Source organism: Salvelinus sp. IW2-2015, linkage group LG7 (assembly GCF_002910315.2).
Source record: "Salvelinus sp. IW2-2015 linkage group LG7, ASM291031v2, whole genome shotgun sequence".
Lineage (NCBI taxonomy): Eukaryota > Metazoa > Chordata > Actinopteri > Salmoniformes > Salmonidae > Salvelinus > Salvelinus sp. IW2-2015.
The window spans coordinates 11,980,178-12,006,547 of record NC_036847.1 but is presented as its reverse complement, the minus strand read 5'-3'; the positions used below and the strand labels follow the sequence as shown (position 1 = coordinate 12,006,547).

The following is a 26,370-nucleotide window of genomic DNA, read 5'->3' as shown; positions in this document are numbered from 1 at the left end:
CTGGGCAGGCCTGAGACACATCAAATATGACCTGCCTGCACTGTTGCCTTCAACTGGAACATATATGACATCTTGTTTCGCTTTCACAGGAACTCAATAATAGTCAGGGCACTATGATTCACTTTGAATAAAAACAAATATGTTATTAAAGAAAGTGTTTAACAAAAGTAAAGCTTTGCTTTGGATGCTTATGCATGGATGAGAGTAAAGAAATTAAGAAGTGTATTAAAGGATTAAACATTAAAAACAAATGAGCATTCATTGGAGCCATGAATATTCATGCTGCTAATTCAAATAACCTTAGGCGACTGTTAAGACGAATGAATATTTAAAACAGCATGGTCGTAGAGTTTTTGTAACATTGCATTAGCTGACTTTCTGAGATTATGTACAAGAGTAAACAATTGAATCTGGAGAACCACTTTTTATCCTGATGAAAATAGTTCTGCTTTTTCATGTTGCAGTACATATTAGTTCCAGTACAGTAAAGTACTCTTAAGGTAAGATTTTATCATGGAGAGAAGAAGCACAAAAGGGAGAAGCATACTCACTATTTAGTATAACTAACATACACCTAGTACAATTATAATACCAGTATCCAGCAATCAAGAGCTGAGGGAAGGAAGCGATTTACCAAATTGATACGCACCCCAGAGAGTGAGTAGGAAGGGCACTGACAGACTACACAGACTGAACATGTTGCTTTTCCATGCTAGTCTGAAGAGGGGAACCTGCTTACAGTACACACATACAGTGGRACACAAAGCCCACTTAAAAGGGGCTTGCCATTTCCTTTGAAATGCTAATTAAGCCCAGCACACAACAAGCCATTATTATAGTCATTTGTTTAAATTAAACGCTCTGTGATTCTACAATAGCAGCCGCGGCCCCGCGCACGGGGAAGCTATCACTCTCACCCAGGGAGCGACTGGGGTTTGGGTTAGACAGTCAGTCCGCAGGATTAGGCCTTACTACCTGCTTTCGCCAGCAGTAGCGCTCGCTCAACACAGCTGCTGTAGGCCTACAAGCAAGAGAGGGTGTAGCATACATACTGTAGGACTACTGTACAACCAGTGACACTTTATTTGAAAGGGCTTCATAACGACGACTTCATAACACATTCAGTGCATGAGCAKTTCTTCATGCCAACGACCGCAAGTTAATATTTACACGATGTCACGTGTCGTCCTTTGGGGCGTGAACACAATAGGGCCTACACAATTTACTTGACTTATTTCTGTTGTGGAATTGATTGAATGTTATTTCAAAGCATAAGTGAAGTTTATTGAGAATAATAGGCCTGAACACGGAGCGCTGCTCATTGTCTTGTCCTCCTTTTCTATTTCTTTAAATCGTGTTTGAAGGGGATCCAAATAAATGGTGCTGTGCTGCAAGTGAATTTGACACACATTTTTCATCTAGTCTTTTCGTATGAGACAGTGCACGTCAGCAGCCAAACAAAGCCTGTTGCGCCGACAACACCCCTCCCCCTCCTGACAATTAGTCATTTGTTATGTTTACACACCATCTCTGTACCATCTCATTGAGGGGCACAGAGAGAAAGAGGAATCAGTCGTACTGGCAGAGCATGTTGCATAAGGTATGCACATGGAGGAGATTATAGTTTTGACTAAGCTCACTGATGCTCTTCGCAGGAGCGGAAAGAAGTTGGAAAATAACCCCTGACTTTAATTAATGGGTACGGCAGCAACTAAAGTCAGCTAGGCTTTCTGCAGCAGMAGGTAGTAGCAAGCAGTTAGCTCCTATACAGCCATAAGCCAAGCCAAGTTGATTAGGGATACCCGGAGACCTCATCGTTTGCACTGTTATCGGAATGTATGGTTCACTAAAAAATATGCGTCCCTTTATGAACTTATAGACATCTAACCTTTTAAATGCATTATGAGCTTAGTCAATGTTTCCCCTATATTCATTTTAAAAATGGCATGGCATGGGGCCACCATTGATTTTATTATAATGTTTGAGTCACTGAGATAGCATAAGAGCACGACCTAAGCCATGGCATAYTGTGTAGAATTGCAGGCAATTTGCTTTAAAATAACAACATATTGTCTCTGCGGCCAAGAGTAGGGCATTAAGAAAATTTATCCACCCTACTCCCCCCGCTAGCTTTGCCACCACTGATGAAAAATATCCCAGGGGAAACAGCTGGCTTACCCTGTCAAAACCTGAAATGTATGGTTGTAGTACTCCATTGTTTATTTATGTTTTTAATGTAATTTGAGTCAAAACACCACAATGCATAGCTTCATGTTGATCTCATGGAGTGTAGTTAAGAGTAGTTACATTTGAATTGAAGGGTAGTTACAGCGGTACTGTAAGAGTAGTTACCTAACCCCACTCCTCTATTTGCCAAACAAAGTGTCTGGTGAAATTACATATTGTGCCTTTAAAGTGTTAAGGCAGATATGCTATGTCAATATGCATCAGAATATTGCTCTGAAGTGTTTTTCCTTTCTTTTTCCAATAGAAAATGAAAGTTTGATTGATATCAACAGGTTGTGGCCCTGTGATGCCTCTGTTGCCTGACATTCTGTTGGCGGCCATCTCTCCTGCTGGTCTGATGTTTACAGAGAAACATAGTAAATCTTTCCATCAGGCTGTTGCTATGGAAATAAACCATTAGTGTTTGATTAATAGTTCATGTTTGAGTAATAGTTGTATCTTCTTGTATTGCCTCTCGGTCTGCAAAGCCCCATTCACAGTGTCAGATAGAAAACAAAGAAAATATAAATATCATCCAAATCAACTCAGGTTTTTTGACTTTTTGGGACTCAATGCTGTTTTCAGGTCTCTCCAGAGATGTTTGATCGGGTTCAAGTCCGGGCTCTGGCTSGGCCACTCAAGGACATTCAGAGACTTGTCCCGAAGCCACTCCTGCGTTGTCTTGGCTGTGTGCTTAGGGTCGTTGTCCTGTTGGAAGGATCTCTCTGTACTTTGCTCCGTTCATCTTTTCTAGTCTCCCAGTCCCTGCCGCTGAAAAACATCCCTGCAGACAGGTGTGTGCCTTTCCAAATCATGTCCAATTAATTGAATTTACCACAGCTGGACTCCAATCAAGTTGTAGAAACATCTCAATGATGGTTAATGGAAACAGGATGCACCTGAGTTCAATTTCGAGTCTCATAGCAAAGGGTCTGAATACTAATGTCAATAAGTTATTTCTGTTTTTTTTATTTTTAATACATTTGCTAACATTTATAAAAACCTGTTTTCACTTTGTCATTATGGGGTATTGTGTGTAGATTGATGAGGGAAAAAAGTAATTAWATCCCTTTTAGAATAAGGCTGTAACGTAACAAAATAGGGRAAAAGTCAAGGGGTCTGAATACTTTCCAGATCCACTGTAGGCCTACCTGGATGGAAAATGAGCATTTAATTCCCCCACCTCTAAATAACACGGTTGTGCTACAGAAACCCACTGGGGCCAATTAGAACGTGAGCAGAGTCAGGAAGTGCGTGGCAGATGCTTTGCCACTCTTTATGAAGAGCCAACCTCCAGGGGCCTCTCCAACAGCTCGTTAGCAAAGTGTTAATGTAATTAGTTTTCACTTAGGACTGTTTTCACCACATTATCTAATACGAGGGTTCAGCAATTTGTGCTTAGTTAGGTCCACTGCTGGGCAAAGGCTTTTAGAAATGTCTCCTTTAGGGTTGACAGTAGTGCCATTGTASATAATATAATTATATATACAGGGTTTGGGAGTAACTGATTAAATGTAAAAAAACAAATGTCAGTATCTTTTCCRGAAATCATCAAGAATTCTGAGGTTTTACATTGCGAGATGCCTGCCTTGGTTGCAATGTAATCAGTTACATGCAGGAATGGAATTTAAGGATTTTGGGCACTAGCCATTAGGCTAGTTGAGAAAAAATKTTGCTAGAAAAGTTCTAGCCTCAGGCTAGCGGGCCATCTTCATTTCCATCCTTGGTTACATGTAATACCAGCAAAAATATTGTAATCAGATTACAAATACTTTTTTTTTAAACTAAAGAATTACTCCTTAGATTACTTTTAGATTCAGAAATTATGTATGTGGGGAAAAAAATACATTGTGACACCTTTCTGTGTTCTCAATGACATTCAATTCAACATTGAAAAAAGGCGGAAGTTTAAGTTTGTTCCACCTGAGCGAGTCTGTTACACACCAAATGCATTTGATGGATCCTTTTTATCTTCTTCTAATGCCTCTTGAGGGGAAAGTAATCCAAAACKAACTGAAAGTAATCAAATTACATTTCTGAGTTTGGGTAATCAAAAGTGCAGTTACTGATTACAATTTGGGACAGGTAACATTTAGAAAGTAACCTACCCAACCATGTGTATATATATCCTATTTAGCAGATGCTTTTATCMATATAGACTTACATTGAGAGCAGACTTTTTCATATCAGTGCCACAGCRGGATTTGAMCACACAACCTTTGTGTTGCTAGCACCATAGGCTTACCAACTGAGCCACACACAACCAATCATTCATATTTTGTATGTTTAGTTCCTATCTACCTAATCTGTTATCCTTTTAAATGGAGGTTATTTGTAGATGTCATGTCTGGTGTGCAAGTTTTGTCTGTATACTGTATGTTTGAGGAAAAATGTGGTCAATATCTTTTCCATAAATCATCAAGAGTTCTGAGGTTTTCCATTGGGGAATGCCTGCCTTGGTTGCAATTTCCTGAGCCAAAGAGCCTGKGTTATAATATTAATTTCCAACCAATATAATCATGTCTTAAATACCATGTGCCACATACATTTACACTTCCTCTTCATAATTGTTTGGGCTGAACAGTATTTCCTTTTGATTTGTGTGGTTCTCTGCACATATGCCTGGATATACTCAGGGTCATGACGTTCAGTCAGACTTACTTACAGAGGAACAGTATGACATGAGTTTCCAGATGTGTGTGGTATATAGTTAAAGCATAMACGTCAGTCTCTTGTTGGTATAGGTAGGGCTATGACCATGTGACTTGACTAGGAAAAACTCTGCCAATCTATAACCAGCAAAAACCAATAACCAGTCACCACAGTTCAAGCCATGCCCACTTGGCTTTTTCGAAACCCACAAAGGCTTATAGACAACAGCTGCATTAAGCACTCCTTATAAAAGTCAGTTGTTGGAAGAGTCCATTTTCCAGGGAGCTAAGGGGGTACAATAACCAGGGATGGGCAAACATTTGAAAATAAAATGGCAAACTACAATTACAAAATACCATAAAGATCAATGTATCAAAATAAACTACACAATACTTGTATTTTGAAATGTATTTAATTAAAATACATGTATTTTGTATTTTAAAATACAGAAATGCATTTGCAAGTAGCCGGCCCGAACAGCATCAACATTCTCAGTAATGGTTACAGAAACGTTTTACTTGTTATGGCTGTGATATGTTGYTGTTTACCTACCATAGTTGAATGGACTGACGGTAAGTCACTCTGGTTAAGAGTGTCTGCTAAATGACCAAAATGTACAGTAAATGTATATGTGAAAATGAACAAACCAGAATGAACATGTCTAGATGACATACAGCGTGACCTAGTTCTCTTAAACCTGCTACGAAAATTCAATTTTGACAAAAGCTGTATCCCTTCTAGACAAAACCTTGTTTCGGGGCTGAGCTCATTAGAATAATACTCAGCATGCTTTGCAATTGTCTATTCTTACTTACACATTTATATTTAGTTCATTTAGCAGACGCTCTTATCACACCATAGTGCCATCAGACTTCTGATACCAATGCCGGATGAGAGGGGCCCACACAATGGTGAACCGCATTAAAAAATKATGTTGAAAAGTATTTTAAAAATACGAATACAAAAATACWGCTCTCGAAAGTATCTTCTTACGAAATACATTGAAGCCCCCCCTTCCCCATCTACATTACATGACCAAAAGTATGTGGACACCTGCTCGTCGAAGAGCTCATTCCAAAATCATGGGCAAAAATATGGATTTGGTCCACTCTTTGCTGCTATAAGCTATAAGAGCCTCCACTCTTCTGGGAAGGCTTTYCACTAGATGTTGGAACATTGCTGCGGGGACTTGCTTMCATTCAGCCACWAGAKCATTAGKGAGGTYGGGCACTGATGTTGGGCGATTAAGCCTGGCTCGCAGTCGGCATTCCAATTCATCCCAAAGGTGTTCGATGGGGTTTAGGTCAGGGCTCTGTGCAKGCCAGTCAAGTTCTTCCACACCATTTATGTATTGACCTTGTTTTATGSACTRGGGCATTGTCATGCTGAAACAGGATAGGGTCTTCCCCAAACTGTTGCCACAAAGTTGGAAACGCACAATCCTCTATAATGTCATTGAATGTTGTAGCGTTAAGATTTCCCTTCACTGGAACTAAGGGGCCTAACCTAGCCCATGAAAACAGCCCCAGAACATTATTCCTCATCCACCAAATTTTACAGTTGGAACTATCCATTCAGGCAGGTAGCGTTCTCCTGGCATCCACTAAACCCATGACAGGTATAGTGCTTTCAGAAATKKTTCATACCCCTTGACCTTTTCCACATTTTGTTGTGTTACAGAGTAAAAAAATTATCAAATGTAGACTTGTGTGTCACTGGCCTACACACAATACTCCCTAAAGTCAAAGTGGAATTATGTTTTTAATATTTTAACWAATTMATTAAAAATTAAAAGCTGAATTGTCTTGAGTCAATAAGTATTCAAGCCCTTTGTTATGGCAAGCTTAAATAAGTTCAGGAGTAAAAATGTGCTTAACAAGTCACATATAAGTTGCATGGACTCACTCTGTGTGCAATAATAGTGTTTAGCATGATTTTTAATGACTAGCTCATCTCTGTAGCCCACACATACAATTATCTGTAAGGTCCCTCAGTCAAACAGTGAATTTCAAACACAGATTCAACCACAGAGACCAGAGAGGTTTTCCAATGCCTCGCAAAGAAGGGCATCTATTGGTAAAAAAAAAACTGAYATTGAATATCCCTCCCTACTCATGGTGAAATTATTAATTACATTTTGGATGGTGTATCAATGCACCCAGTCACTACAAAGCTACAGGCGTCCTTCTTAACTCAGTTGCCGGAAAGGAAGGAAACCACTCAGGGATTTTACCATAAGGTGATGGAGCTGGAGGGTAAGGCTGCCGTCTTATCGGCTCGCAACCAATCATGCTATTTTTGTACATATTGTTGCTGCTACCGTCTCTTATGACCGAAAAGAGCTTCTGGACATCAGAACTGGGATTACTCACCTCAAATTGGACGAGAAGTTCTTCTTCAATGAGTCGGACGCGAGTGATATACTGCAGACACCCGACTAGGCCCCGATCCCCGTGATTCGCCGGAGAAGGAAACAGAGATTTYGAGGCAAAAGATCAGGGTGCGTTGCGAGGATCAGGCGACAAGTGGCTAATCTGCCCATGCCTTCCATTCTGCTAGCTAACGTTCAATCGCTGTAAAATAAATGGGACGAACTGAAAGCCTGTATATCCTACCAACGGGATATTAAAAACGGTCATATTTTATGTTTCATTTATGAGTCGTGGCTGAACGACGACATTAAGAACATACAGCTAGCGGGTTATACACTCTATCGGCAGGACAGAACAGCAGCCTCTGGTAAGACACGGGGCGGGGGCCATTGCATTTATGTAAACAACAGCTGGTGCATGATATCTAAGGAAGTCTCAAAGTTTTCCTCGCSTGAGGAAGAGTATCTCATGATAARCTGTAGACCACCCTATCTACCTAGAGAGTTTTCATCTGTATTTTCCGTAGCTGTCTRCATACCACCACAGAGCGAAGTTGGCACTAAAACCGCACTCAATGAGCTGTATTCCTCCATAAGCAAACAGGAAAACGCTCATCCAGACGCAAACATTCCTGGTGGCAGGTGACTTTAATCAATTTTACCGAATTTCTATCAGCATGTTATATGTGCAACCAGAGGGGAACAAATTCTAGACCACCTTTACTCCACACACGGAGACGTATACAAAGCTCTCCCTCGCCCTCCATTTGGAAAATCTGACCAGAATTCTATCCTCCTGATTCCTGCTTACAAGCAAAAATTAAAGCATGAAGCACCAGTGACTCGGTCTATAAAAAAGTGGTCAGATGAAGCAGATGCTAAACTACAGGACTGTTTTGCWAGCACAGACTAGAATATGTTCCGGGATTCTTCTGATGGCATTGAGGAGTACACCACATCAGTCGCTGGCTTTATCAATAAGTGCATCGAGGACGTCGTCCCCACAGTGACTCTACGTACATACCCCAACCAGAAGCCATGGATTACAGGCAACATTCAGCCCGAGCTAAAGGCTAGAGCTGCCGCTTTCAAGGAGCGGGACTCTAACCAGGAAGCTTATAAGAAATCCCGCTATGCCCTCCTACGAACCATCAAACAGTCAAAGTGTCAATACAGGACTAAGATTGAATCGTACTACACCGGCTTCGACGCTCGTTGGATTTGGCAGGGCTTGCAAACTATTACAGACTACAAAGGAAAGCACAACCGAGAGCTGCCCAGAGACACGAGCCTACCAGACGAGCTAAGTAACTTCTACGCTTGCTTCGATGCAAGTAACACTGAAACATGCATGAGAGCATCAGCTGGTCCAGATGACTGTGTGATCACGCTCTCTGCAGCCGATGTGAGTAAGACCTTTAAACAGGTCAACAGACGGATTACCAGGACGTGTACTCTGAGCATGAGCTGACCAGCTGGCGAACAGTCATCACTGACATTTTCAACCTCTCCCTGTCTGAATCTGTAATACCAACATGTTTCAAGCAGACCACCATAGTCCCTGTGCCCAAGAACACTAAGGTAACCTTCCTAAATGACTACTGACGCATAGCACTCACGTCTGTAGCCATGAAATAGTTTGAAAGGCTGGTCATGGCTCACATCAACACCATTATCCCAGAAACCCGAGACCCACTCCAATTTGCATACCRCATCAGCTCCACAGATGATGCAATCTCTATTGCACTCCACACTGCCCTTTCCCACCTGGACAAAAGGAACACTTATGTGAGAATGCTATTCATTGACTACAGCTCAGCATTCAACACCACAGTGCCCTCAAAGCTCATCACTAAGCTAAGGACCCTGGGACTTAACACCTCCCTCTGCAACTGGATTCTGGACTTCGGGCCGCCTCCAGATGGTAAGGGTTAGTAACAACACATGCGCCACGCTGATCCTCAACACGGGGGCCCCTCATGGATGCATGCTCAGTCCCCTCCTGTACTCCCTATTCACTCATGACTGCACGGCCAGGCACTACTCCAACACCATCATTAAGTTTGCTGATGACACAACAATGGTAGGCCTGATCACTGACAACGATGAGACAGCCTATACTGTGGTGCAATGACAACAACCTCTCCCTCAACGTCATCAAGACAAAGGAGATGATTGTGGACTATAGGAAAAGGAGGACCGAGCATGCCCCCATTCTCATCGATGGGGCTGTGCTGGAGCAGGTTGAGAGCTTCAAGTTCATTGGTGTCCACATCACCAACAAACTAACATGGTCCAAGCACATCAAGACAGTCGTGAAGAGGGCACGACAAAACCTATTCCCCCTCAGGAGACTGAAAAGATTTGGCATGGGTTCTCAGATCCTCAAAAGGTTTTACAGCTGCACCATCGAGAGCATCCTGACAGGTTGCATCACTGCCTGGTATGGCAACTGCTCGGCCCCCGACCGCAAGGCACTACAGAGGGTAGTGTGTACGGCCCAGTACATCACTGGGGCCAAGCTTCCTGCCATCCAGGACCTCTATACCAGGCGGTGTCAGAGGAAGGCCCTAAAAATTAGACAACCTAGTCATAGACTGTTCTCTCTGCTACCGCACGGCAAGCAGTACCGGAGTGCCAGGTCTAGGTCCAAGAGGCTTCTAAACAGCTTCTACCCCCAAGCCATACGACTCCTGAACAGCTAGTCAAATGGCTACCCAGACTATTTCAAAGCCACTTTAATAACCCTACCTGCGTGTACATAATTACCTCAATTATCTCGACACCGGTCCCCCCGCACATTGACACATTGACTCTGAACCGGTACCCCCTGTATATATTGTTATTTACTGCTGTTCTTTAATTATTTGTTTTTCTTATATCATACTTTTTTTTAGGTATTTTCTTAACTGCATTGTTGGTTAAGGGCTTGTAAGTAAGCATTTCACTGTAAGGTCTACACCTGTTGTATTCAGCGCATGTGACAAATAAAATTTGATTTGATTTGACTTGACTTTATAACAGTGACAGAGTTTAATGGCTGTGATAGTAGAAAACTGAGGATGGATCAACAATATTGTCGTTACTTGTCACGTTCGTCATAAAGATCGGACCAAGGTGCAGCGCGGTATGCGTACATTTTTMTTTTATTAAAGAAAGAACACTGAACAAACTAACAAAACGAACGAAACGTGAAGCTATATGAATAGTGCAGACAGGCAACTAAACATAGAATAAGAACCCACCAACACCAAAGGGAAATGACTACCTAAATATGATCCCCAATCAGAGACAACGACAAACAGCTGCCTCTGATTGGGAACCATATCAGGCCACCATAAACATACAAATACCTAGACCTACAAAACCCTAGACATACAAAACCCTAGACAATACAAAACCCCTAGACAATACAAAACYCCTAGACAATACAAAAACTAGCGTATCCACCCTAGTCACACCCTGACCTAACCAAAATATAAAGAAAACAKAGATATCTCAGGTCAGGGCRTGACATTACTCCACAATAATAACCTAGTTGACACAGTGATAACATATTGCAAAACATGCATCCTGTTTGCAAACAAGGCACTAAAGTAATACTACAAAAAAATGTGGCAAAGCAATTAACWTTTTGTCCTGAATACAACATGTTAGGTTTGGGGCAAATCCAATTTAACACATTACTGAGTACCACTCTCCATATTTTCAAGCATAGTGGTGGCTGCATCATGTTTTGGGTATGCTTGTAATTGTTATGGCCCAGGGAGTTTTTCAGGATAAAAAATTATTGGAAAGGAGCTAAGCACAGRCAAAAGTCTGGATGAAAACCTGGTTCAGTCTGCTTTCCACCAGACACAGGGAGATGAATTCACCTTTCAGCAGGATAATAACCTAAAACACAAGGCTAAATTTACGCTGGAGTTGCTTACCAAGAAGACAGTGAATGTTCCTGAGTGGCCGAGTTACAGTTTTGACATAAATCTACTTGGAATCTAATGGCAAGACCTGAAAATGGTTGTCTCGCGATGATCAACAACCGATTGGACAGAGCTTGAAGAATTTTGAAAAGATTCATGTGTAAAAGTTGCACAATCCAGGTGTGGAAAGCACTTAGAGACTTACCCAGAAAGACTCACAGCTGTAATCGCTGCCAAAGGTTCTTCTACAAAGTATTGACTCAGAGGTGTGAATACTTATTGAAATTAGATATTTATGTATTTCATTTTCAATAAATTTGCGTTGTGGAGTATTGTGTGAGAATTTTATTTTATTATATAMATTTTGAAGTCAGACTGTAACACAGCAAAATGTGGAATAAGTCAAGGGGTATGAATATGTACTTTCTGAAGGCACTGTACACATTCCCACCCATTTGAAAGTGATACACAGCCCTTGGGAGACGTTTTAGAGATAACCTTACCCTTTCTGGGTTCCATTTTGCTTTTCATTTGATGTGTAAATATAMGTATGTGCTGGGTCCTTTGATTAAACAACCACTCCCTCTCTCTCTCCGTCCCCCTCTCTCCAGTTTTGACAGTGACGCAGGTATCAGGCTGTCAAATCTAATCTCGTCTTCTCTGCACAGTGCTGTCCATGCAGAATTACAGCAACCCCTCCCCCCTCCCCTTCATCCTCTTCCCCTCTCTTCCTCTCCACATTTCTGACAACAGCAATGCTGATTGTATGGCCATAGAGCTGACACTTTCAAATCCAGGCCTAGACTTGCGAACTGAAAATCTATTTACCATCTATGTACAATTTTGTTATATGTTTATAGTATAGTGCAATCAGCAGTTGGTGACTGTGTGGTGTAGTGGTTGGAGAGTGGCCATTTCTATTTTGATCTGTAAACAAGACTGCACATATTATAACTGCAGGTTCAGTTAATTTGAACGACCATCTTGCTTTATGCCATCAGTAAGCTTCTTTTACTGTACAACGGCATTGACACTTGACCGTATAGGCTACCCAGCTTTACAAATGATATTCATCCGTTCCATTTCATCAGTATTCTATTCCATCTGAGTTGATGTTCCATTGAAGTTTTGTTTCTTCTCTGTCTAGTGTAGCCAACTATCATACTGTATACAGAGAGAAAATGGTGCAATGAGAGAATTTCCTTCTTTATTTTTCTCTGACGGGTTGCTGTGCTTTGCCATTTATAAATATAAATGATTTTTCCTGGAAATGATTTTGCTTTTCTGTTTGTCATTTCATTACCTCTAGTCCAATTTATTCAGCTTTCACATCAAAGGCAGAGGGGAACAGATGTCATTTCAAAGCTTTTTTTGCCTAATTGCATAAAAGTGGAAGTTTTTTTACTTTTCTGAAACCACACACTCATGGAGAAAAAAAATGTATACTATCTTAACCAGAGAGAGAGAGAGAGAGAGAGAGAGAGAGAGAGAGAGAGAGAGAGAGAGGAGAGAGAGAGAGGAGAGAGAGAGAGAGAGAGAGGAGAGACAGAGAGAGAGCAGAGAGAGAGAGAAGAGAGAGAGAGAGAGAGAGAAGAAAGAAGAGAGAGAGAGAGAGAGAGAGGAGAGAGAGAGACGAGAGAGAGAGAGAGAGAGAGAGAGAGAGAGAGAGAGAGAGAGAGAGAGAGAGAGAGAGCAGAGAGAGAGAGAGAGAGAGAGCAGAAGACGAGACGCGAGCGAGCAGGCATGAGTGCATTTTCACTTTGAATGGGGTATCTTCATTAATTTCCGCATCCACATCACATCCAAAGTTATATTCAAGTGACCCTTTTTTATACCCAAGCGTTTGCGAGTCTCCGATTCTGATTAGCTAATTTCATGCTGTGTGGAAGATATTGTTTCAAATGGTTTCTTAAACAATGCCATTTCAAAGGCAATCATTTCTGTTTAGAAAGCGCAGTTAAAAGGAATGATGATTGTATGAAATGGGAATGCTTTCAACATCCTAGAGTTGCCATTTGATAGTTGCTAGTCAAGTGATCATTCAGAATTATTTCACATGGTTTGTGTCCCTGATTGCCTGTTAATACTAGAGCAGTATGGATCAATGTTTTTTTTCACAGAACATTTTCAAAGTAGTTGTATTTTGTCAAATCTAACACAATGGTAACATAAACATGACATTTGGAGATAAATAGATTGTATAGTCTTATATGACGGTGACTACACTACCTGAAAAAAGCCCTTAAAATGGTCACTTGAGTCATGGGTTCAGCCTTATATTAAGAATGCATGCATCTTTCATTCCACACAATCATAGATGATCATTATATATTTGGTAATTATGTAGGCTATCAAATGTGATTATTTTTCTTTATGGTCACCAGGACTCTTAATGGCACATCAAGCCGCAGTCACTTCTCCTTTCCGTCCTCCATTAGCTACAGCCTCTCTCCACCTGATGTTTTGGTTGATGGGCTCTGCTCACATCAGGAGGAATGCAATTTCCATAAAGAATCACACCGAGGCTAAGTTGACCTGGATTTGACTTCTTCGAAGCTTTATGTGCCAGGTGACTAATGTCTTCATAAACATTTGATAGACGTCAATGTCGAATATAGGAGAAAGCTGTACTTTACTGTGTAAAATATATTATGATGGCTGTTTATGATTATTCTTAATGAACCAAGCGGTTAGCTCTTACAAGAAGGTGTCATGTGGTCTTATTTTTCCTGCAAATTACTATTTAGAGCTGCAGTTTGGAATTCGTCTGCTCAAATCCTTTCGATATTCTCATCTGTCACTCATCTGGCAATCATTTCATGGCCACCTAACCATCCCAAGCTTTCAATTGACTCGCTTATCCTCTCTCCTCACCCAGAAACAAAACATTTAAAACAAATGCAGAGTCAAGCATATAGTGTGAATGAGTAGTATAAAACCACATTTAGTTGTGATAAGGTTTTACCTAGTGTCCTCCTCTCTCCTTCAGACCATGGCGCTCTGCCCAGTCTCTCTACCTCAGGTCGTGTCCTTAAATGTAACCGTACTCTGGGGGAGGTAGATAGACTCAGGTGATGGTGTCCAAAAATGTCAGCCGCCATTCACCCTCGTCCTCAGTAACTGATTTGTTTTCTTTCTCTTCTCAGAAGAAGGGGCTCTTGGTTTCTCAGAACCCTCCTCTAATTTGTTCTTTGTGTACTCTTGTTTGTGAAGGGTACCGCCCGAGCAGTCCTGTTCCATCGATGTCGTATTTGTGATTAATACAACAGTGTTGCTCTCCTTCCTTGTCGAGGGTTTTCCCTACAAGGAAATATCTGACCTGTCTTTCCACTGTCTTGTTGGGGATACCATTGTGAGAAGATTGGTTCAAGTTCTGTTTCTTTCGATACAGGGCTTTTACAATGACAGGCCCCCTTCCCTACCATTTACCTAGAAAACAAAAGATTAAGGTACCATCTACATCTCAGCTTCCACAGTTATCTGTTATCATTTTAGAATGACTAACCATGGAAGTAGAATAGGCGGAACCACTATAAACCATTTTATTGAGATCAGCATTTGTTGGGACTTTAATGTCAGTCGTTGCTTACAATCCTCTCTCTGCCTCTTTCCCTCCCTTCTCCTTTCCTCTCGCCCTTCCAGATAGGGGAGAAGCGGCCCTCCTCGGAGATGACGAAGCCCAAGCCCAAACCGCAGAAGAAGAAGAAGAAAAAGGACCCCAACGAGCCGTCGAAGCCCGTGTCAGCCTACGCCCTCTTCTTCAGGGACACCCAGGCGGCCATCAAGGGCTCCAACCCCAACGCCACGTTCGGGGATGTGTCCAAGATCGTGGCCTCCATGTGGGACAGCCTGGGGGAGGAGCAGAAACAGGTACACACGCACATACACACATTGCTGAGTTCCCAGCAGATGGAGCCAGTGGACTAGCAGATAGAACTCACCTTAATGAGCTAGTTCTGCTCTTTTCTAAAGAAAATCAGTCTGTTTATCCCCRGTTCCTTGACTCTGATTAAAATTATTTTATTTATAAAAAAATTATTTGAGCCAAAGAGGAAACACAAGAAGAGCCTCCATGTGTAGCAGCAACAGTTGAACATTAAATTGATGTAGTCAAATTAAGTTAGACATTTTACAGACAAACCTGTTTTTGACAGACAAAACACCCACTGCAATGGTGTACCTCTTTCTAACTGTCCTGGCAGCAGCTGATATAGAGTAGAGCCTATCATGTGAGTTCTGTAACGTCCTGACCAGAGTTCTTATGTGTTTTGCTTGTTTAGTGTTGGTCAGGACGTGARCTGGGTGGGAATTCTATGTTGTGTGTCTAGTTTGTCTGTTTCTGTGTCCAGCCTAATATGGTTCTCAATCAGAGGCAGCTGTCAATCGTTGTCCCTGATTGAGAATCATATATAGGAGGCTTGTTTTGTGTTGGGATTTTGTGGGTGATTGTTTCCTGTCTCTGTGTTTTGTCTGCACCAGATAGGTCTGTCTCGGTTTTCACATTTGTTATTTTGTTACTTGTATTAGTGTTACYGTTTWWTYSKYYWATTAAACATGTTGAACACTAGCCGCGCTGCATTTTGGTCCTCTCCTTCACCTATGGAARAWAAMCGTGACAAGTTCTAATCTAGAATGGAATATTACATTTCCCCTGTATTGTATTTTAGGGYAAGGTACTAACTAAGTTGCCTGAAGCGACACCCACAGCAGTTGTCATCTGGATTTTCAATTGAAAGCAGTTGAAGTTACATTTTATTATGTAGGATACAAAGATSGGAGGGATGGGGGACATTTTCAAGTCTTACCATAGCTTTCAAGCCGATTTAAGTCAAAACTGTAACTAGGCCACTCAGGAACATTCAATGTCATCTTGGTAAGCAACTCCTGAGTATATTTTGCCTTGTGTTTTAGGTTATTGTCTCCTGAAAGATGAATTTGTCTACCAGAGTTTGTTGGAAAGCATACGGATCCTCTAGGATTTTGCCTGTGCTTAGCTCTATTCTGTTTCTTTTTATCCAAAAAACACCCTGTTCCTTGCCGATGACAAGCATACACAAAACATGATGCATCCCACCGCCATGCTTGAAAATATGAAGAGTGGTACTCAGTGATGTTTTGTGTTGGATTYGCCYCAAACATGTATTCAGGACATAAAGTTAAATWATTTTTTACTGCAGTTTTACTTTAGTGCCTTATTGCAAACAGGATGCATGTATTGGAATTATTTTATTATGTACAGGCTTCCTTCTTTTCGATCTGTCATATAGGTTAGTATTGTGGAGTAATTACAATGTTGTGTAATTAATATCTTCACCTTGCTCAAAGGGATATTCAATGTCTGCTTTTTTWAAATGTATTTTATCTGCCAATAGGTCCCTTCTTTGCGAGGCATTGGAAAACCTCCAGGGTCTTTGTGGTTGAATCTGTGTTTGAAATTCCTTACAGAAAATTGTGTGTGGAGTACAGAGATTAGGTAGTYATTCAAAAGTCACATAAAAATCTGTCAGTTTAAGAGAGATCTGAGAGATCTGTCTTTTGGCATTGGATGCGTCTCAATCCACCACATCCACCRATGTCACACTTCCGCATCTSTGGTGAAAGGTGACAGAGCTAGAGCAATGTTTGTCAGACCATGAGACATCCCGAAAWTTGGTCTTCTCACAAAATTGGCCTACAAACTATTATGACCCTTCTATGGAAAGATGAGACTCTCACTAACACGATGGTATTCTCCGTTTTGCTACAACCCCCACAAGCGTCTTGGAACTCGTCTGAAGTTGGTACAGTCGATCTGCCAACTCCTGTCTGTAACATCCGAACAGTTTGGGCTACAATCTAATATAACCCTCTGTGAAAAGGTGAGACTCTCACAAACACGGAGATGYAGTTGTTTTGCTCTAGGATGCCCACAGGCCTCACAAGACTTGTCTGAAGGTCCCCCGTTACTAGTTGAAAAAAATGAATGGAAGTACAGTATACAGTTCATGTCAGAGCAAAAACCAAGCCATGAGGTCAAAGGAATTGTCCCAAGAGCACCGAGACAGAATTGTGTCGAGGCACAGWTCTGGGGAAGGGTACCAAAAAGTGTCTGCMGCATTGAAGGTCCCCAATAACACTGTGGCCTCCATCATTCTTAAATGGAAGAACTTTGAAACCATCAAGACTCTTCCTAGAGCTGGTCGCCTRGCTAAACTGAGCAACTGGGGAAGAAGGGCCTTGGTCAGGGAGGTGACCAAGMACCCAATGATCACTCTGACAGAGCTCCAGAGTTCCTCTGTGGAGATGGGAGAACCTTCCAGATAGACAACCATCTCTGCAGCATTCCACCAATCAGGCCTTTATGGTAGAGTGGCCAGACGGAAGCCACTCCTCAGTAAAAGGCACATGACTGCCCRCTTGGAGTTTGCCAAAAGGCACCTAAAGACTCTCAGACCATGAGAAACAAGATTMTCTGGTCTGATGAAACCAAKATTGAACTCTTTGGCCTGAATGCCAAGCGTCACATCTGGAGGAAACCTGACACCATCCCAACGGTGAGGCATGGTGGTGGCAGCGGCATGCTGTKGGGATGTTTTTCAGCTGCAGGGACTGGGAGACTAGTCAGGATCAAGTGAAAGCTGAACGGATTAAAGTACAGAAAGATCCTTGATGAAAACCTGCTCCAGAGAGCTCAGGACCTCAGACACAAGGCAAAGTTTCACCTTCCAACAGGAGAACGACCCTAAGCACACAGCCAAGACAGAGCAGGATTTGTCTCGGGACAAGTGTCTGAATGTCATCCGAACATCCGAGCCTGGACTTGAGCCTGATCGAACATCTCTGGAGAGACCTGAAAATAGCTGTTCAGCAACGCTCCCCATCCAACCTGACATAGCTTGAGAGGATCTGTAGAGAAGAATGGGAGCAACTCCCCAAATACAGGTGTGTCAAGCTTGTAGAGTCATACCCAAGAAGACTTGAGGCTGTTATCGCTGCCAAAGGTRCTTCAACAAAGTACTGAGTAAAGGGTCTGAATACTTATGTAAATTTGATATTTCCATTTTTTTTTTTTTTTATGCATTTCCTCAATAAAAATATAAACTGTTTTTGCTTTGTAATTATGGGGTATTATGTGTAAATTGATGATGGGGGGAAACTATTTAATCCATTTTAGAATAAGGCTGTAACAAAACAAAATGTGGAAAAAGTCAAGGGGTCTGAATACTTTCCGAATGCACTTCATATGGAGACTGTTAAAGGTCTTGCTCACATCGGCTACAGAGAGGGGGATCACACAGTCRCCCGGAACAGCTGGTGCTCTCATGCATGCCTCAGTGTTGCTTGCCTCGAAGCGAGCATAAAAGGCATTTAGCTCATTTAGTAGGCTCACGTCACTGGGCAGCTCTGTGTTTCCCTTTGAAGTCCATTATAGTTTTCAAGCCCTGCAACATCCGACGAGCGTCAGAGCCGGTGTAGTGGAATTCAATCTTAGTTCTGTATTGACACTTTGCCTGTTTGATGGTTCGTCTGAGGGTATAGCGGGATTTCTTATAAGTGTCCGGGTTGGTGTCCCGCTCCTGGAAAGCAGCAGCTCTGGCTTCTGGTTGGGATATGGCTTCTGGTTGGGATATGGCTTCTGGTTGGGATATGTATGTATGGTTACTGTGGGGACGATGTCGTCAATGCACTTATTGATGAAGCCAGTGACTGAGGTGGTATACTCCTCAATGCCATTGGATGAATCCCAGAACATATTMCAGTCTGTGCTAGCAAAATAGTCCTGTAGTGTAGCATCCGCGTCATCTGACCACTTCCATATTGAGCAAGTAACTGGTACTTCCTGCTTTAGTTTTTGCTTGTAAGAATCAGGAGATAGAATTATGGTCAGATTTGCCAAATGGAGGGCGAGGGAGAGCTTTGTATGCGTCTCCGTATGTGGAGTAAAGGTGGTTTAGAGTTTTTTTCCCCTCTGGTTGCACATGTGACATGCTGGTAGAAATTAGGTAAAACGGATTTAAGTTTGCCTGCATTAAATTCCCCGGTCACTAGGAGCACCGCCTCTGGATGAGCGTTTTCTTGTTTGCTTATGGCCTTATGCAGCTCGTTGAGTGTGGTCTTAGTGCCAGCATCGGTTTGTGGTGGTAAATAGACGTCTACGAATAATATAGATGAGAACACTCTTGGTAGATAGTGTGGTCTACAGCTTATCGTGAGGTATTCTACCTCAGGCGAGCAATACCTCGAGACTTCTTTAATATTAGACTGCACCAGCAGTTATTGACAAATAAACACACACCCCCTCCCCTCGTTTTACCAGACGTAGCTGCTCTGTCCTGCCAATGCACTGAGAAGCCAGCCAGTTCTATATTATCCRTGTYGTCGTTTAGCCATGTCTCGGTRAAACATAATATATTACAGGTTTTAATGTATCGTTGCTGGGATAGTCTTAATCGTAGATCGTTCAGTTTGTTTTCCAATGATTGTGGTGGTTTACCTACCAATGGTGCCATCTACCCCACAACTCTTCTCTCCTGGGGCTTACTGGGCTTGTTATTTACAACCCCCCTCAACATACACACAGACCAACATGCACGCATGTGCATGCACGCACGCACACAAAAATGTACACACACAGGCACGCATGTGCACGCACGTGGGTGCACACAACACGTACGCGCACACACAAACACACACATACACACAATAGGATTTTAAACATAACTGATGCACTTGATTGGAGCACGAAAGCATTGGCCACATTTAGAATTCACATGATGCAATGTCTGTTGTAGCGCTAAAATTATGGAGAGTTCGAGTGTTAATTTTTCTTCTATATAAACGATGTGTGGGCGGCAGGTAGCCTCRCGGTTAAGAGCGTTAGGCCCRTAACTGAAAGATCGTTGGTTCAAATCCCTGAGCCGACAGGGTGAAAAATCTGKCTGTTCCCTTGAGYAAGGCACTTAACCCTAATTGCTTTGGATAAGAGCGTCTGCTAAATGACTGTGGAGGAAGACCTCTTGAAATGATGTATGGAAAGGGAAACATTTGTGAGTGTGTTTGTATGTCTGTGTAGACCTCTTCTCATTTTCCTTCTTCTTTGATTTCCAGGCGTACAAGAGGAGAACCGAGGCGGCCAAGAAAGAGTACCTGAAAGCCCTTGCCACGTACAGAGCGAGTCTGGTTTCCAAGGTAACACTTATGACACACCAGGCTTGCTTAGAGTGATGATGGATTGGATGGAAAATCTTGGCTAATGGTGGGGGAGGGGCTAAAGAAGAGTGGAGGTGGGGTGTTGCAACAATACTGTATACCATAGGGACAATACCTTATTTCCATAGGTTGGGGGTTGGGACAGTTGTTCTGATAGAGGAAGGTCATACTATTCTCTCCCTTATGCACAAAAAGATATGAAGCTATTAAGCTTTGTTAGAAAGGGAGTTTAGTGATTTTAGTGCTTGCGAAGCATACTGTATATATGCCCTGTGTATACAGTATGTATGTATGTATGTATGTATGTATGTATGTATGTATGTATGCCCTATATGTACACAGTATTTCATTGAGCCAATATCTTTGTCTGTCGTTACATGAAATGTTAATTCTGTCTGGTCTGTCCAGACATAGTCCTATGTTTCTCCACAGCTGAGCTATGCCTGTTCATACAAGACACATGAATGGAACTAATGGTTTATTCTTGTTATTGATGCATCCATCATGTCTTCTGTTTCACTGCTTATACAAGAATGTGCATCCAATTCAATACTACACATAATTGGGTTTTTGTTGCATTTTCTCCGCGTGACACCTCACTGCTAATTTAGATTTATGGCTTTCTCCTTTTTGCCTATGAGTAATGGCGCCCTATCTCCTGTGCAGCAACATGGATAGGAAGGAAGGAAGGAATGGTGGAATTGCATTGTTTAGTGCCGTGTCGCGTTAACAGGCCACAATGTAGCGTCTGGGAGATTCCTTTTGTCATTCCATTTGTTCTCCTGGCACACAGTCTCATTTCCCTCTCTGTGTGTGTGTGTGTGTGTACGCCCTCTCTATTCCCATCCAACTGTCATGGTGTCCACTGATCATTATATGGTGGCACAATTCATACAAATGGGCTCCATTACCCCTGTAATCAACACTGATAGGTGCAGATAAGCAATCTGACAGCTCATCATAGGGTCTGGGTTGGGTGTGGGTTGGGGGGCGGGGGCAAGACGAGGGCTGCACCTGCTCTGAATGATTCACCCAYGATATACATAAGGAGCCTATAAGTCGCATGATACATGACCTAGCAGTTCTGGGTTGCATTCATTAGGGTACGACACAGAAGCAAACAGGCCAAAATAGGGGAGGTACTATCTGAACTTGTCCAATAAGAAACATTGGTTTACATTTTGCATCACGCAAAATGTTAAAATGTTTTACTATGTTGTGCCCTAATGAATACAATCCTGAATAACACTGACTGGGGCTAAGGCTTGTAAACTCGTCTCTTTCTGCTGTGGCCATTGTAGTCAAAGATAATAGGAAGAGTTTAATGAATGTGTTTGACTAATTTATTCCATAGATGAGAGATGAGTTTTAGGGGGAGAGTCCACTCTCCAACAGTATATGAAATCATGACATTTTTACACATTTACACATATAACTATTTGTGCTTTCTCTAACTCTTGCTACTTCCTATTTCTTTTGTTTCTCCCCTCCAGACCTACGACGACCCCRTCGAACCAAAAAGTGCCCAAAGCAGCCAGCCCTCCCACATGCTGCCCCCCAAGCAGCCCTTGTACAGCATGCCTCCGCAGCCCTCCTCCCCCTACGGTCTGGGCCCCGGCTCCTTCCCCCTGTCGGACCTGCAGAGCTTCGCCGGGCCGCCCCGCCATGCCCTGACCCGGACCCTCAGCCAATCCCAGATGCTGCCGCCCAGCATGAGTACCTCTCCCCCCTCCCCCTTCCAGATCAGCCCGCCCCTTCACCCCTCCCAGCTCGCCCTGCACCAGAGCTCTCTGCGCATGCAGCAGGTCCAGTCGCACTCAATGGGGCTCCAGGGGTCTCTGCACTCACCTCCTCTCAGCCAACAGGTTAGTCCTATCTCTGTTGTTTAGTGTTCAGTCCTGTAGTGTTGTGGAAACATTTGAAATAGGTGATAGAGCACTGATATAATGTTTGCTTTAAGGATCTCATAACACCGGGTGATTGGACTATTATTAATAATAGGAAAAACCTTAAAGACCATGGTATCCATTCTGATCCTAGATCTGCACCAGGGTTAGGGATCAATTCGAAATGAAGCCAGTGTCCACTTACTCYCCAACTTAAAGTAAATTGAGCATTACCCCATTGCCTGCAGTGGATGTGAACCTCTTCCTATTGGGCACTCCAACCACATTGGAACATTTGAAATGGTAGTGGTTTTTAAGAGAGCACCCTTCTGTTTCCCCTTCTGCTACAGGGGTTCTCTCACATTCAGGACTACCAGAACAGTGTGGGTGGGTCTCAGTCTCCTGGGGCGCCCAACCCAGGGCATGGACAGAAGCCCGACTGGGATGCCGAGTACTGCAACCGGGACTGTGGGCCCAACCACTGCAGGTGATCACGTTGTGATAACCTAGTATACTGGGACGAGGAACAGTTTTATCAACAGTGCTTTGCCAGATGAGTGAGGCTTGAGGCTGAGTCGTACTGTTTATTCAAAAGCGGTAGTAGTGAAATAACACTTTTCCCTACACCGTGAGAAAGTGTGACATCCAATGAAGTTTCCCTTTGTTTGACTTAGTACACATTGTTATATGGAATGTAGGCATTTGAGCATGCATGCATTCTTCCAGCACAAGATCATGCAACGTCACTGTTCATTCACTTCCACTGCTATGCTAGTAACACACAACTACTTTGCCACCAAATAAATRATACAGAATTGAAGAAATAGTTTTAAGACTGCCATTCAATGCATTCGTTTCTGGACCAACATTTGCCTGTTTTGACAGCATCTTCTCTTTGTTCTGTTCATCAGCAGTGGCATGGGAGTTCGGGACAAGCCTCTCTACCTCACTTGAAGCTGGTGGACCTCCAAAAGTCAAGACTCCAGGGAGTTTTCCAACATTCATTAACAACGTCAATGTATCTTTTTCCTCCGGCTTGTTTTTTTCTGAAGGATTTTTAAAATCCCAAAGACTGCTACTACTTCACCTTTTTGCCAAGCACTTAGACTGGACAGGAGCCTTGCTTATTTTTTCCATGAACGTTCCATTTTGTGGGGGGTTGAGCTTTAAGCTCACATCAACATACTATACACAAACCCCCCCAAAAAATGTCTGTCTTTGTTTTGACAAAGGGGTCGTTGTAGGTCTGGAGGGGAGAAACACAAGTGTCCCGTTTTTCTTTTCTCAGAGTGATTGTAAATATCTACCAAGATGGAACCTGGCCCCCTATACCCAGATGTGTGTATCTAACCGCAGTCCCCTTGCTTTTTACATTATTTTGTCTGGTTATGTGATTTTTGTGCGGCCTGGATTCAGTGAGGGAATACACACTAAATCTGATCCCAGATCTGTTTGTGCTGTCTTTGCAACTCCAATGGTGACATTGGCCATATAAGTTGGCAAGACAGCACAAACAGATCTGGGACCAGGCTAACTCCTCTAATGAAGAGAGAAATACAAAGACTGCAAATGATTCAGTTCCCCAGTTGTTATTGGGGGCTCTCTGAGAGAGAGTGTCTGTGTCTGAAATGGTACCCTATTCCCTATCTAGGGCACTACTCTAGTCAAAAGTAGTGCACTAGATGAGGAATAGGGAGCCATTTTGGACACCCGTTACACTGGCCTCAGGATGTTACTGGACTGAAGAGGTCAAAGGTGAAACCTCTCCCTTAGTTTAAACCTCTCCTGGTCCAGCGGACCATGCCCCCCCCCCCAATCCCCAACACCACTTGCTAAATGTGAAATGTTACTAAAGATAAAAACATAACAGTGGGTTTTAAAGTTTTTGACTAGTTTCATTAGGTGTTTTAGAATTGTGTTGATTTTATCTTTATGATTTGTTGTGAGAAAAAAAAATGCATTTAATTCTTAAAACCTTTTAGTTTTTCACTGTAGCACAATTTAAGTTTCTATGGTATGGTTGCCAGGTAGATATTTCATTTGCGCACAAACCTGCCAAAAGTACTTATTTTATTTGTAAAGACAGCGATGAGAGAACCCATTTCCTTTAGTTGAAGAACATGGTTTCACAATATAGTAATGCTATTTAATTCGGTTGACAGATTTCTAATCTATTTATGAATGATATGAAGTAAAGTTTTGGCTTGTTTTTCATCAGGGTGCATTATTATTATTATTATTAAATTCCATGGTAATTTGAATAATTATTATTTGTACATCACTTCTTGCTGGTGCATTGACTTTTTGTCAGCATTTGGTTAATTCTGTGTTGCAATGCTTCTTTTGTTTTCTTTTGTGTGTAATAAAAAAAAATAAGTGGAAAATAAACTGTTTGCCTCTGCTTATATTTACATGTTCTTATTAGGTTTATCACATTTACATGGTGAGGCTAGCGAGTGAAAGGCTAGTTCCTCTCAAGGCTTGGCAGCCTCACGTGATAGGCCAAATTTTTCGCCCTTCTGAGATGTGTGCATTTGCACACTTTCTCGTGAGGATTTTACAATGGTGGAAACTTATACCAATCTTGTATGTTTTGTTATGTGCACATATCAGTTATTTAGCTGCTAGTTGTCTGAACCAATGTAGATGTCTTTGTTCACTTAGCATGTTYTCATTTTCATCAGGTTAGACTATGAAGATGAGAAGACTATAAGAGTTGATGCAGTGCGCATGGTACTGCTAGGCCTAGCTGAAAATATAAAAAACACTTATGAATTTCACAGATGGATTAGAGTTAGAAAATACATTTAATCTATCCAACCTCTCTCTCTCTCTCTCTCCTCTCTCTGTGCTCTCTCTCTCGTCTCTCTCTCGTCTTTCCTTCTCTTCTCGTCTCTCTCTCTCTCTCTCTCTCTCTCTCTCTCCTTCTCTCTTCTCTCTCTCCTCCTCTCTCTCGCCTCTCTGTCTCTCTCTCTTCTCTCTCTCTCTCCCTCTCATCAGACACACACGAAACATTATAACGTAAAACATGATAATATAGTGCCCTCTAGTGTTAGCTTTGGACATGTTTTTAAACAATAACACCTAAAAAAATGTATAGTGAACATTACACTCACAAAAATTCCAAAACAATAAAGACATCTCAAATGTCATATTATGTCCAAATAGTTMAAGTACAAAAGGGAAAATAAATCAACATAAATATGGGTTGTATGGTGTTTGTTCTTCATTGGTTTCCCTTTTCTTGTGGCAACAGGTCACAAATATTGCTGCTGTGAATGGCACACTGTGGTATTTCACCCATTAGATATGGGAGTTTATCAAAATTGGGTTTGTTTTTGAATTCTTTGTGGTTCTGTGTAATCTGAGGGAAATATATGTCTCTAATATGGTCATACATTTGGCAGGAGGTTAGGAAGTGCAGCTCTGTTTCCACCTCATTTTGTGTGGGCAGTGTGCACATAGCATGTCTTCTCTTGAGAGACAGGTCTGCCTACGGCAGCCTTTCTCAATAGCAAGGCTATGCTCACTGAGTCTGTACATAGTCAACGTGTTCCTTAAATATGGGTCAGTCACAGTAGTCAGGTATTCTGTCACTGTGTACTCTCTGTTTAGGGCCAAATAGCATTCTAGTTTGCTCAGTTTTTTTGTTAATTGTTTCCAATATGTCAAGCAATTATATTTTTGTWTTGGTTGGGTCTAATTGTGTTGCTGTCCTGGGGCTCTGTGGGGTCTGTTTGTGTTTTTGAAGAGAGCCCCAGGACCAGCTTGCTTAGGGGACWCTTCTCCAGGTTCATCTCTCTGTAGGTAATGGCTTTGTTATGGAAGGTTTGGGAATTGCTTCCTTTTAGGTGGTTGTAGAATTTAACAGCTCTTTTCTGGATTTAGATAATTAGCCGTATCGGCCTAATTCTGCTCTGCATRCATTATTTGGTGTTTTACGTTGTACACAGAGGATATTTTTACCCATCAAAGGTGGGAACATAAAATTTGACATACCAACTAGGATCTGGCTAAAAATTTGTTATAGAACCCATTGCCCTTTATGGTTGTGAAGTCTTGCACACACTCTGATGTACACACATTGGACACAATGGTTGTGATAAGACTGATCTTTTTTTTTATA

The 26,370-nt window shown here is 42.1% G+C and overlaps 1 protein-coding gene across 4 annotated transcripts in view; it reads left to right on the top strand.

Moving 5' to 3' along the window:
* LOC111966400 (TOX high mobility group box family member 2) overlaps positions 1-24,626 on the top strand; it is a 118,504-nt gene extending 93,878 nt beyond the window's left edge. For all 4 annotated transcript variants that reach the window (XM_070444425.1, XM_070444426.1, XM_023991004.2 and 1 more), the window contains 5 exons: positions 14,812-15,039; positions 20,257-20,337; positions 21,852-22,223; positions 22,595-22,731; positions 23,156-24,626. In XM_070444425.1, coding sequence (XP_070300526.1) covers positions 14,812-15,039; positions 20,257-20,337; positions 21,852-22,223; positions 22,595-22,731; positions 23,156-23,198 — 861 coding nt within the window. In that variant the 3' untranslated portion in view covers positions 23,199-24,626. The remainder of the gene's footprint in view (positions 1-14,811; positions 15,040-20,256; positions 20,338-21,851; positions 22,224-22,594; positions 22,732-23,155) is intronic.
* The last annotated feature ends 1,744 nt before the right edge of the window (positions 24,627-26,370 follow it).